Below are 13966 nucleotides of genomic sequence, written 5' to 3'. Positions count from 1 at the left end.
ATGAAGTCTACAGTCGAGCTCAAGTCGGCCGAACATGTATTCTCCTCCCGCAAAGAGTCAGTGAATGTCCGAACCTCTGCCACCACGTTCCTTACGTGCGATATCCAACAGTCGACAACACCAGTCGATTGTCCATGCCATGACGAGATCTGGATTCCCAGAGCCCAAGGTTTCAACGTTCTGGTGCATCTGGTCATCGACTGTCGATTTCACGTCTCTTTGTCAACTGCCTCGGCTGCCACTGAAGCAATTTCCCATTACGTTGAACGAGCTGAGGTAAGCGGGAACCGCCCACCATCATGTGCTACTTGACGCATTGTTCAAAACTCACTAGTCCAGCTTTGGTCGCAATTAGGGTATGAGGTGACCAGGACCGTTGCGACGGATGCTGGGTGGACTCGAAGCCGTGGAAGGGTACATTTGATTGAATATGAGATGCGAGTAAGAAGTCGCAATTATACTTGTATGGAATTCCTGAACTGACAACGACAGCAGTGTATCGGGTCCGCAGACGACGTGACTTTAGCATGCCCAGAGGATGTTCCAGTGTATACCTTACAGTCTGTCCGACTAGACATGGAAATCATCTGCTCGGACTCTCTCACCACAAACAAAGTAATGTGCGATTGTGGTGCCACTTTCCCGTACTAATATACAAGGCTTAGAGAGCGGCGGCTCATCCATCGCCAAAGGGCGCAGATCCTTCTACTCAGGGTTCGTCCAATAACATCCACGATGGAGGCGAGCCACCCGACAATACGGAAGAAAAGATTCGCACACATGAGTCAAGGTCGAACTATATGATTTTGGGAGAAGACACACTCGTAGGGCTGACTGATGCCTGCTTCCGAGGCTGCATCGCTACGAAACCGACACGACTCGGCCGTGGCATCCACATACAAGGTAATTGGTGCGGTCCTTCACTGTGTGACATTGCTCCAAATGTCTTCAACCCAGGGTACGCCCAAAAGTTTGAGGCCAGAGTCTACCTTATACCAGTCATCGCTCATTTTCTATCACGCTCTCATCTTCGAAGACGCTCAGCAACTGGGAATGGGGTTCTAGCCCCATCTTCGGTGAGCCCGCATCAGGTAATGACTTCAAGTTCGACAGGTCGAGGCAATATCAACTCGGTCTCCTATGACATGATTCGTCGTCATCTATGGGTTACATTGGCGAATGCACTTCGAGAATGTACTGCTGCACGGAAACTCTGCCCCCTTTGGAGCCTGCCTGCAAAAGATGACAACAGAAGCGAGTGGGAGTTCTGCGATCTTGCAAAAAGTGTTGATCGTGAATTCTATGACTTGGCACTCAATTATGGTATTTCCAGTCAGCAGACAGGGGTAGCCAATGGCGTCAATACTGGTCAAGACAGGGACATGGACATGTACATCTCGGCGATTGCGCCAGGAACAGAAGCACAAGGCTGTGCCAGATCGAGGCCAATGTCTGACTGTACCCCGAAACAATCTTCCAACAGTCTGGAGCTTATGGCAAGTGTCTTTCATGACAGTGATGACAATGGCATTGTCCAGGAGGGTGCTGGTGTGGCCTTTTCCACAACAGAAATTTCGCCATTGGGGCCAAGCGAAACCAGATCCCGGGGCGAGGCATATCCAAAAGACCGTGATGTGTCAAGGCTTATAATGCCCGACCATGACAGAAACGACGGTATAGGAAAGAGGAGTGCCAACACCATGTTGGACTTGATTGGTGGAACCACCTGGCTGACTCACGGCGCTACCCGTTTGCGTCCGCTGATGCATCTCAACCACGGCATCCAGGCGTGCCAGGAGACCGTGGCAGAGGATGGCTATGAGGGGTCTGCAGCGCCTATTAACATGCCACATGCCCTAAATGCGGCCGTCGGAGACCAGTATTATGTCGATGTCCCTAAGCATCTTGAGGCCGAGCCTCATTCTCAGCACAGTTGCAGCAGCTTTGATCGACTCACAGACCCAGACATCGATGTAGCTAGCGGCATCACAGACACTTCTGTGATATCGGCAATACAAGACACGATCTACGACGACGATTCTGCGGAGGAAGACTATACCTTGGACGAGTTACACACGATGGCGACCTCACAGCAAGAGCGAGACCGAGAATCCCGAGCGTCACTGGCTGATCTATTGGGCAATGAACATCTCCTATGGAAGATGTTTCAACGAAGAGGAAGTGTGGCGCCGCAGGGCGAAGAAGACATGGACGACATGAAAAGGTTATACGAATCAGACCCAGACATGAAGCTATTCGGACCTGGGTGGAATTTATCTCCAAGCGACGTCAGCTCGAGCAGCAATGAAGACCCGATGTTACAAGATATTGGCCCTCGACAGACCCCCAACGCACCATCCAAACCCCCCACACCTTCCACAGAGCGACGATCATATGTCGGCACCGTCCGACCTACATCGTCGTCGTCGATGGGCAAGCAAAGCACCGATCCCAAGTATCAGCGGCGAAGTAGTCTGATCAAGAGGTTTCAATGGGGTGGACGAAAGCCCACGACCGAACTAGGCGATGTGGAGGAGAACAAGACACCCCGAGAACCTGAAATCAAGCGGCGGAGGACGTTGGACGACTATGATACAATGAGTCTGGATGATACGAGTGACGAGTCAAATGAGATGCTCTTTCGTTAACAAGAACAAGAACCCGAGTTTTTCTCAATGCATGGATGGGTTTTCTACTTAGCAACACAACATCGGAGTTCTGGGATCAAGACGCAATTACTTAGTAGGCGACATCAGTCAAAGACCTACACATTGCATTGTCGCCACAAGAAGGTAGCATGGCTGATGGACTATCAATCACTTTCTACTTCGCTCGAGGAGGAGATTTCATTCAGTAGTGGGGAGGAAAAGTTGATATACTTCCAGCATTGCATCGAACGCTACTACTGAGATAATTTCACAAACATTCCCTTGATAACTTCAAGTCCAAAAGTGCGAGAGTGATACTAGGTACCAGTACCTAGTATTTTGCCTAATTTGCTCAGTGGAAGGATCACATGGAGGGGAAAGAATGAAGTGGCCTTGGCGTTTGAATTGCACAACTTGAGAATTGTTGGCGATCCAATGTTGAGGAGTCGCCTTGCATGGACAAGAATTGGTGAGAAGGTCCAGGTAGTATTAGTTGCTTGAACTAAGTAGAGCCTAACAGTCAGTAGCACCTTAGGTACTGTAGAGATAAAATGCTTGTCGGGAGATCCTCGCAGAATTCTTCGATGGTGGACAGAGGCACAAAATGCCTCGTATTGCTTCATCGGTTTGATAATGAATATCCACATGTGGCACCAGAATTTGTGTCGTGTGTGATGCTCTCATCATGATGAGGATGACAAGCAATCGCTATCCATTTAATCAGAACGACTACATATGCCTCGTGCCATGCCTGGGAGTAGACAATGCTCGAGGGGCAAATTGTACTCGCACACCATAAACGGACTGCATTCAATTATTCCTCACTCCAAGCAGCTCATTCCATTCACCTCTAGGCACGGACCATAGCGCCTAAGTTGAAGATGGACTTTTAATGTTCTAGTTAAGAATTCTTACTGGTGCCCGACTTTTGAGCGACCAACCGTCAGTCGCTTTAGCACCGTTATGCCACCGTTAGGCTGTGCCATGGCGCCCTTCACTCTTGGCCTTAGGGCTCGAAGATTTTATTAGCCACCTTAGCACCCTTGACAGTTTAACAATGCCATGCCCAAAGTGCCCGATCATACGCGGACCTCCATAATTATTGTTCAACGCCCGTCAAGCCACATCCAATCCACATCCACATCACCAGATGCAATCAGCACTCAACTCATCAGCTCGGAGCATCATTCGCATCTGGTTTGGCGACTTTCAAGTGGAGCTATCAAGGTCCACTGCATCTCTGATCTCCACGCTTGTGACTCTGTGAGGTCACCCTTGACGCATTCTACCACATGCCCATGACCTCACCCTCGTGTTTTTTGCCCATGCATCATCACTCACACATAACCTCATTTCCAGTCCCTCAGACAAACCCTACAGGCCACTGCTCCCAACAGCCGACGCATCGACCCTTACCACGTCCTTACTAACGATCGACTCGGACCACCACCCCCAGGCATAGCTTACAGCGCCTTTCTCAACTGAACTCGTGTCACGCCGTCGGGTCCATTGCCACCCTGACGCCCTGCCCCTCTTTTCCCAGATTCTTGTTCCCCAGGTGCCCAGTCAATGGGCCGGTTGGCGGTAGCTGCCCCTCCTCTACGAGTACCTTGATTTGGCCTTACGACTTTGTTCCTGACCAAAAAGGCCGTTCACCACCAACGCAACGCAATCCTGGCGTCCTCCAGTTCCTCCCACCAGCCCACCATACACCAGGCTGAGTCGCAAACTCCTACTACCTCTCCCTCTCTATCAGCCTCTCGAGCTTTTAAGACGACAGTCCAGCCTTCATCCAAGCCCCGAATCTCCGTGCTTTATATCGTTTCCGGCGCTGTCCTCTTGCTCGTTTTTGTAGCTCGCTTCTTCCTTTCTCGCGACCTCCAGCTCTCTCCTGCGCCGGCCCTCGACCCCTCCTCACTGGTCCCTCTAAGCCCTTTTGGCGACAGTGTATACAAACAAGAAGCATATTACGACCAGTTGGAACCTGGTACTCAGTGTAGACCTAGGTCTATCTTCTCCCAAGATCTACCTATCTCACACGCCCTGAAAAACATGGCTCTCGAACAAGAAGTCAAAAAGGTGGCTGCACAATTTGAGTATTCGGCAGAGGATGTCAACCGAGGGGTTAAGGAGTTTATCCGTGAGATGGACGAAGGCCTTGAGAACCAGGGTACCACACTGAGCCAGATTCCTACCTATGTCACAAGCGTGCCCAATGGCACCGAAAAGGTATACAACCTACCAGACCTGTCTACCATTCGAAGCTGACTATTTCCCAGGGAGTCTACCTCGCAGTTGACCTTGGAGGCACAAACTTCCGCGTCTGCTCAATCACTCTTCATGGAAACCAATCCTTCTCTCTCCAGCAGTCCAAGATTGCAGTTCCTCGAGCGCTCATGGAAGCCAAAACATCCCACGAGCTCTTCTCTTTTCTCGCCAAACAGATAGAAAAATTTCTTCAAGAGCATCACAGTGATCATTTTGAGAAGCACAAGCATCTCCCTGTGGAGGATGACTTTTTCGATCTGGGTTTCACCTTTAGCTTTCCCGTCAACCAAATCGGCATTAATAAAGGCAATCTAATGCGCTGGACCAAGGGCTATGACATCGATGATGCGATTGGACAAGATGTCTGTCACTTGCTACAGGTCGAGATTGATGCTCTAAAGCTCCCCGTCAAGGTCGCCGCGCTTGTCAACGACACTGTGGGGACCTTGATGGCGAGATCGTACACCTCCCCCGGCAAGACGAGCACCCTCATCGGAGCCATCTTTGGAACCGGCACAAACGGCGCTTATGTCGAGTCCCTGGAGAAGGTGAAGAAGATGAAGGCCATCGACGCTGCCGAAGGGGGCCAGGGCAATTATGACAAGTCCACAGGGCTCATGATCATCAACACCGAGTGGGGCAGCTTCGACAACCCACTCAAAGTTCTCCCAAACACCCAGTATGACATTGACCTGGACAGAGAATCAGTCAATCCGGGCATCCAGATGTTTGAGAAGCGGGTATCAGGGATGTTCCTGGGCGAGATCTTGCGGAGAGCCCTACTTTCACTCTACCAGCACCCGAACGCAGAAGTCGCGTTATTCAAGGACACATCGTCGCATGACAACGACACTCGCAGCACCACGACAGTCGATCCCAACAGTGCCCTGTTTAAGCAATGGGGCATTGACACATCTTTCCTGTCCATCGTCGAGGAGGATCATTCGGATAGTCTCCGGATCACCAAACAAACCCTCGAGAAGGAATTAGGAGTCGGAGCTGCATCAACCGAAGACTGCGTTGCCGTCAAGACTTTAGTCCACGCCATCGGTAAACGTGCCGCCAGACTTAGCGCCGTTGCCCTAGGTGCCGTGGTGATTGCAAGCAACAAACTGAAAGAAGACGAACTCGTCGACATTGGTGTCGACGGCAGCTTGGTCGAGTATTATCCCGGGTTTGAGGACTATATCAGGGAAGCATTCCGTGAGATTGAAGGCATCGGCGAAGATGAAAAGCGCATCAGAATCGGTCTGGCCAAAGATGGAAGTGGCCTGGGTGCCGCTTTGATTGCGTTGGTGGCCAATAAATCTGAAGTTTCACTCTGAATAGCTTCTTCGACGGCATGAGCCCGCAGACAGGGAACCGGGTGATCCTAAGGCCGTGGTAGGGGAGGCTAAGGTTATCATTATCATATGGTTCAACTCTGCATCTCAGGATGCTTAAAATGGGTTTTGGCTTCTGGTCTGGCATGCAATTCCGTAATGAATGAGCATGAAACTGCATCATTAGTGTCATCAAGGCATGAATGACTTTTAGGACAATGTGCCTAGGAATACAGGAAATAATTGTAACATCCTTAGCTTCGGGCTATGGAGAGAATGATTACCAGAATCGTGATGAGTGCCTGGTTAGAATTGGGGATTTTGGTGACGTTGTATTCGATTTTACCAATAACCAAAGCTCAAGCTTTCAGGAAAACCCATATGACGATGATTCAACTGCAGGTGGCTCGGATTATTTTTATTTCTGGCGAGAAAGACATCATCTTTCGACCGAACAACTTGATCTTGTCACAATTGCATTTATTAGGAATGTCAAATCTCATACACGCCTGAACAGATACATGGACATTCTTATCCATTCGCTGACAAATCCCATCACACTTTACTCCCTAGAAACAAAATAATTCTGGCAACCTTCCCACCACCACCCCCGCCATCATCAAGCCACCACCATAAACTGGTACAACAGATCAGGAACCAAGTATCATCCCACTTTCATCCTGGTCCCCCGCCACCATGTCAAGCTCCAGCGACCTCGAAAGCTGGTCCATTCCGCGACTCAAACGACTCCTCCCCCTCGACGACACATCACTCGGCGAAATCATCACGTATACAGCAACCCTCTCAAAACCCGCCGCGGCCGAACATCTCAAGAACCTGTTAGGTGATGACGGCCCTGCACTGGAATTCATCGCTAGTTTCAACTCACGGAGAAAGGCTGGAGATGGCGAACCTATCAGTAGAGGGGGTTCTTCTATGACGGGTTCGGGTTCAGGTGGGAATGATCGTCGTGGAGGTGCTAGTGGTAATGGTGGTAACAATGATGATGATGGACATGTTCCTGCTCGGAAACGTGGCAGTGGCGGCGCGAAGAAATCCAAATCCAATCTTCATTCTGCTGGGCCTGTCAGAGTTCCTGAAGGGTATGGGGATGTGACTGGTGGGTATACGAAACAGTATGACGGTGGTCGGGAGAAAGCACATGAGAAGTTCGCGATGGCTGATACTCTGCATCTTCCTACGGTTTCCAATGCTGGGGTGACTGGATCGGTGGGATCATCACGAGATGTTTCGCCTGCACCAGGAAAGAATGCTGGAGGAGCCGCAAAACTCCCACCTTCCGCGTCGGGCAATCTTATCAGTGATTTTGGATTTGCAAATGTGCGATCGAAGCAGGCGAAGAAACCACAAGGACATGCAAGTCATCAGCAATTCCATTCATCTGGCTCACAACCACATTCAGGCACATCGACGCCTCAATCAGGTGGCAAGGCTACGACGACAACCACAACAAGTAGTATTTCAGACCTAACGGCAGCGATCGCGGCACTCGAATTATCGACCAATCCATCCCTCTCAACCCATCGACGGAAATGCACCTGCAACGCCTCGATCCATCCCCTCTTCACCACCGCGCCGAATTGTCTCAACTGCGGAAAAATCATCTGTGCTCTAGAAGGACTACAGCCGTGTTCATTCTGCGACGCCCCCATCCTGACTAAAACCCAAGTCCAGGACATGATTCGAGCACTCAAAGACGAAAGAGGCATTGAGAAAATGGTGGCGCATAACGTTGGACAACAATCCCAACATTCCCATTCAGGCCGAGGTACACCTACAATGACACCGTTTGGTGGTTCAGGCACTCCAAACGACAGTGGTGATGAAGCTATTGCACGTGCGACAGCGCATCGTGATAAACTTCTCGCGTTTCAGCGGGAAAATGCACAGAGGACGAAGATTCACGACGAGGCAGCAGATTATGATACTACTTTGACCGCAGGTGCTACTCAGTGGATGACGCCGTTGCAGAGAGCTGCTGCGCTTAAGAAACAGCAGAAATATCTGAGGGAGATGGAGGAGGCGAATAAACCGGAATGGGAGAAGAAGAGGACGGTGTTGAGTGTGGGGATCAAGAATGGGAAATTGGTCAGAACGTATGAGAAGGCGCCGAGGGAGAGGGAGAAGGAGAACGAGGAGATGGGTGGTGAAGGTGAAGGTGATATTGATGATGACGCTGGTGGTGGCGTTAAACAAGAATTGAGTGTTGGAAGGACTGGCAAAGGGGCTTTCAGTGATAATCCATTGTTGGCCAGTGGAAAGCTGATCAGACCTCTATGGAAGGCTCCTGAAGGCGAATCAGGCGGGAAAGGAAAAGGAAAAGATCAAGACAGAGAGAGACCAAGTGTGTGGAGACGAGTGCAGGATGATAATGAAGATAACGAGCAGTGGATCCTGACTGGTGGCCTACATGGGTTTGGTGTTGAGGATAGAAAGATGGAGGATGGAAGTTAGCAGGAATGTGGATAGATTGGAGATAGATGTAGTACACATCTACATTAAATTGTGTCGAGATCGATGCTTTGGAGTGTTTCTTATTCTGTCCGTTTTCATGTTTTCATAATTTCTTTAGGCAGTGGAGAGTTGTGACACACGTGAAGATTATGACGATGACGGATGCTACAGAAATAAAAATACATGGATCGTTAATCAAGTCAGTCCAGGCGATCAGGGGCAACGCCACATCATGAACATCTGACACCGCGACCATGAAGAAGCGGGCCCCGGGCCCCTCAACCCCGAGGCCGGAGCACCGTTGGGCGCCTCGGGCCCCCTCTTGTCTTTAGACGTGTCTGGCGTCTGGAGTCTCACGCCCGGCTCCCCTGCCACGCCCACAAAGCAAAATGCAAGGCACAGGAACAGATCAACGTGGCATGGGCGCTAAATCATCCTCCACGCTTGAGCTAAACCTCTCTTAGGTTCACCGCGGCACCTGAGTTGGCCAATATCTTGCCTATTGGTCGCTGCTCCTTACTGTCCTTACCCGTTAAGCCCTCTCCGTCCTCAGGCGCACCAGGCTTTCTCACTAGCTAATAAACCTGGTTCCAGGTCTTAAGCAGGTACCATCAACCCAATGATGAACGCCGAACCTCCCGTGCTTCCCCCCAGCGCCCTAAGTAGTACCAGCACCAACAGCCAAAAGTCGGGCATCGTCAACGTGTCGTTGTCGTAAAAAACCCCCAGCAAATACTCGTACCCACCCACTCGCCTACCATCGCAGGAACCCAACCCTACCAGCCCGTCATCCGACACCTCGAAATATCCAGAATCACTTCATCCAACCCAACACCTCACCAGACACAATTGATCTCCTCTCCATCGACCCGACACCCATTCATCACTCTTCGCTGCGCCAATGCTATCTTGAACGTCACCTGTCTTTGTCGCCACTGATTTGACGTGTATTCCCCTCCCTCTCTGAGTAGCGGCCGCGACACCTCCCACCCCTCGAAACACCCTCGGATCTCGACACACCTACCACCACCATCTCCACATACCTCACTGTCTCCTTCTAGGCGATCTGGTCCGTGCAGAATCGGCACCAACTAACATCCTTTTGGCGCACGCGATAAGCCACCTACCTCGTCCTCCGCCGCCGCAGCTCACGCCCATTACCATGCGTTGATATCCCACACGAATCACATTGATCATTTCCTGCAACTGGTTGCATTGGCTGGACCTCTGGTTTGAGACTATGCTGGTAGTATGCTGGACACGCTACTTCTTACATGACTACTTCGATGCTGGCCGTCGAAACCATTGCCGCTGCAGGCTTTAGGGATACCGACCTGTCTAGAATCATGGAACCAGACCTCCCCCAACTGGCTCTTCCGACACCTCGTCCCCTCCTTCGCCCTGACGATGCCATGCGAATAGGCAGACCCTTTCGAAACGAAGATGCAGAGACTCCTCGTGCCGTGAGTGAAAATGGAAGGATGAACAATGCACCCCCCGACCCTGTCCAAACCATGGACGACTCTCCTCCCCCAAGACCCGATCAGAAAAACGCCGTCGCCACCCCTATAAGATCCGAATCCTCCTTACTCTCCCTCGACGACACCACCGAACTCTTCCGATCAAAAGTCGCTGATGCGAGGCAAGATACTGAGCATGCTCTGGCCGCCAGCGGAGAGGCTGTCGACGATGCGGTCAAGCCCAAGCTCACTCTCGACCTGGGTCATTCCAGTATCGCAAGGCTACCCGAAAGCGTGGTTGATTTAATCAAAGCAGAAGTGGAAAGGCTGTCTCTGTCTCACAATCAAATCTGGCATATCCCTCTCCGCTTCTCAGAATGCACTCATCTCAGATATCTCAATATTCGCGCCAACGTCTTTCGCGAAATCCCTCGCGGTGTCTACAAATTAAGTCAACTAGAGATCCTCGATATCAGTCGAAACAAGATCAGAAAGATAGCGAGTGACATCCGGAACCTCAGGTCACTTCGAGTCTTCTCCATCGTCCATAACCGAGTCGAAGATCTCCCTACGGAACTATGTGAAATGACAAAGTTGCAGATACTAAAGATTGCCGAAAACCCATTACGGTTCAAGTTGAAAAAGGTGGTCGAGGCTAAAGAATCAGAGGTGTCATTCTTCGAAATGACAGAACAGGAGCGCGAAACTGCCATCACCACCGAGATCAAAAGGTTTCTGAGGGATGCTCAGCCGATCCCTCCCGCCATCGATGTCGAAGCCTCTCTCGAGGTTGACGAAAGCCCCATGGAAACCCCCAAGCCCCTCAAGCGCGCCTTGAGCAGTCGATTCCCCGTCATTCCGAGCACCGGCAGCAACCTAGACTCGGGTTCAGAGGGAAACAAATCCTCTCCCATCCAACCTTACCCTCCCCCCCTCCCAACTCGATCACACTACCGCATGGCATCGGGTCAGTCCGGCCAACAGATCCTCGCAATGCGACGGCCTGGTATCGCCCCATTGATCAGTGCCAACAATGAAAGAAATCGAAGTAATAGCGAAAGTGTGTTACAAGCAACCACCAACACACGTGCGAAAAGAATGGGAATGCTTCGCCGAGAAAAGCCGGATCTTGACAGCATCGACGAACTAAAGGTTAATCGCAACAGTCATCTCAGAGGCTTCAGTCACGGATCGGTACTCAAGCGAAATGGTGCATTATCATCCCCTGGGGGCGCAAGCTCGTCCAGCCCTAGCAGTCCCAGAGACGCTAGAAGACAAAGGCTTGCCTTTGTGAAGAGACTATCCAGTCTTCCTGAACAAAAGTTTGACAGTGAATGGAACAACCCCATCATCGAGGGTGCCAGAGGAATTCTATACGCCTTGTACCAGATCCATCCTCACATCTCTGGCTTAATCGCAGCCATTCGTCCAAAAGACGTTCAAAGGCGGAGCACACTGGAATTCACCTTCTTCAACGCTTCCACCCATGTTGATCGACTCAACGAAGCTCTGGAGCAAGCAGATTTGATTGATATTGAGGATGAGGACGCGGTTGAAAAGATTGAGTCCACCGTCCGGAGAGATTGTGCTACCTGCATCATGGCTTATGCTCATGTGACAAGTCAGCTTCAAGACAATGTCAAGAAGATTGTGGCTGGCACTGACGCTCGATATGTTCGAACTCTGATGCTTCTGCTTTACGGTAGCATTATTGAAGTGCGAAACGCCATTCAAAGCTTCGGTGCTGAGACCAAGGTTGTGCAAGGGTTTGGTCACAAGAAGCAACAATCGAGTGGCAGTGCGAAACTCATCCATACCATCCCTGAAGAATTCTCGACTCCACTACAGCCTGTTCGTGCGGCAACACCGACTCGAGAGAGACATCCGATTGTGAGAGCAGGCCCAAGATTGAGAAGCGATACCACAATTCAACATCCTGCACAAGAAAATCCTCCAGCGTTACAGCCAGCCTTCGTTCCACCCATCAACACAAATCCTCTCCCCACTCCGATTCACCTGACTGGTACCACGTTGAGCGGAGGGTCCAGCACGTCTACTTCTGCTGCATTCTACTCCAATGGTAACACTTTGTCATCGAATTCGAGTCTTGGATATCGGTCAAGATCAAGTTCCCGTACGGCCATGATGAATGGAAGTCTGAATCCTTCGTTGGCCAGCACCCCACGGTCAGGAGAAGGCTTTAATCTTCCTCCACCAAATGGATATGCCAATCGACACAATCCAGGTCATGTCTTCATCGATACACACGAAGAAGCCGTCTTTGAACAGATTTTCCTTGCTCTGACACGAGCATATGACGCGGCGCTGCATACAATCCCCATCGCCAAAGGACAATTTATACGCTGTCTTGAAATTGCAGAGGAGAATCGCCAACCGAAGCAGGTTCAGGACCTTTGGTCAACACTGGTTTATCGGAGTAAATTATGCATCGATGTCAGCGAAGCTCTTCAAATCCGACTCGCCAACATGCGAGTCAGAGATCCCAACACCAATACTATCATCATGGGAAGTGGTAGGAACGATCCCTCACTGTGGTTACTCTGCAAGAATTTCTTGATGAGCTTCATCGACCTTTTGACCGAGATGCGCGAGGCAAAATCACTTCGGCTATTGTCTCAAGAGCTCATCACCATGTTGAGACCGGTGCAAAAGGCCAGTCGAGAGGCTGGTCGTTTAATTGAAGCCAGTCCATGGCGATATCTGACGGATAATGCGACTGGCGGCATGCCACCTCCAAATTCATTCGGCCCCGGCGGCAATCAGCCCAACACAAACGGCGTCAACGGCAACTTCTATGTCAACGGCAATGGTGCAGCTTATCAAAATGCGGGCGACAACTCCAACAATTCATTCCCACCGCCCTTGGTACCTCCTCCTCCAAACACCGGCTCTTTTTCATCCCTCACTCCCAACACAGCCCACAAATACGGCATGAACGGCAATGGAGCCTATCAAAACGGTAACGGCCCATCCATGAACGGGAATTCAACGTATGGCACAAGTCCAGTCTCGGTACCATTGCCTGCCACACCTCTTTCTGCTGCTTTGGGTCCTGCTGCACAGGCAACCGTGCCCATGTCGACGCCGGTACCCAGTACACCTGCAAGTGCATATGGCGACCAATTCTTCAAGGGAGATGTCTTTCAACGAGCCGATAGTTTGTTGAATATGCAGCATGCGGCAAATGGGATGAATTTCTTTAGTCGAAGATGAGGATGATCAGTGTTGAGGAAGATGAAGTTATGGAGTGGAAGCTGGCCAACCGCTCACCAGGACTCGCCATGCCATTCTGTCCACACTGGTCGACAACAACGACACTGGAAATGAAAGACGACTCGCCACACCATATCACGTCACAACAGAAAGAAAGAGGAAGATGATTATATTATACTGGATTTGGACTGGACTGGATCAGACCAGAGAGAACAGAGAGACCAAGCTGCAAACACACCAGACAAGTTCAACCGCATTGGACTGTGCTGAACTGAATATCAGAAATGACCCCGGGGGCTATTCGTTGGATTTGGAAGTCCCCCTGGGAGTCGTTTCATTCACCCAGAGGTAATGAACAAAGAAACAAACCAAAACACTAGTAACTAAGGTACTAGTACTAGTAGTATTATATGTATGATGGTGCTATGATGGTATGTGTATGTGTATGTGTATGCTGAGGAAGCGATGGTGATGTCGAATTCGATTCGATTCGAAAGCCGAGGTCGCAGTATGTTTAGTTTAGATACAGTCAGACAAGTCAAAGAGTCAATGATACCTA

At 50.5% G+C, this 13966-nt stretch overlaps 4 protein-coding genes across 4 annotated transcripts; all 4 read left to right on the top strand.

Moving 5' to 3' along the window:
- PV10_06085 (uncharacterized protein) lies at window positions 1–2648 on the top strand (the record flags this gene model as incomplete). The annotated part of the gene is made up of 4 exons (XM_016370838.1): window positions 1–276; window positions 340–441; window positions 493–615; window positions 666–2648. 4 exons carry the CDS (start codon window positions 1–3, stop codon window positions 2646–2648), a joined length of 2484 nt encoding a protein of 827 aa, XP_016223131.1.
- A 1101-nt stretch (window positions 2649–3749) lies between these two features.
- Window positions 3750–6532, top strand: PV10_06084 (uncharacterized protein). Its single transcript, XM_016370837.1, has 2 exons — window positions 3750–4877; window positions 4928–6532. Exons 1-2 carry the CDS (start codon window positions 4701–4703, stop codon window positions 6239–6241), a joined length of 1491 nt encoding a protein of 496 aa, XP_016223130.1. The 5' UTR covers window positions 3750–4700; the 3' UTR covers window positions 6242–6532.
- A 243-nt stretch (window positions 6533–6775) lies between these two features.
- Window positions 6776–8739, top strand: PV10_06083 (uncharacterized protein). The gene has a single exon (XM_016370836.1). It carries the CDS (start codon window positions 6935–6937, stop codon window positions 8711–8713), a length of 1779 nt encoding a protein of 592 aa, XP_016223129.1. The 5' UTR covers window positions 6776–6934; the 3' UTR covers window positions 8714–8739.
- A 741-nt stretch (window positions 8740–9480) lies between these two features.
- Window positions 9481–13966, top strand: PV10_06082 (uncharacterized protein). The gene has a single exon (XM_016370835.1). The coding sequence runs from the start codon at window positions 9988–9990 to the stop codon at window positions 13405–13407; it is 3420 nt and encodes a 1139-aa protein (XP_016223128.1). The 5' UTR covers window positions 9481–9987; the 3' UTR covers window positions 13408–13966.

This window comes from Exophiala mesophila (genome assembly GCF_000836275.1).
Source record: "Exophiala mesophila strain CBS 40295 unplaced genomic scaffold supercont1.4, whole genome shotgun sequence".
NCBI classification, from domain to species: domain Eukaryota; kingdom Fungi; phylum Ascomycota; class Eurotiomycetes; order Chaetothyriales; family Herpotrichiellaceae; genus Exophiala; species Exophiala mesophila.
Note: the sequence above shows the minus strand (reverse complement) of the source record. Positions and strands in the feature narration are given on the sequence as shown.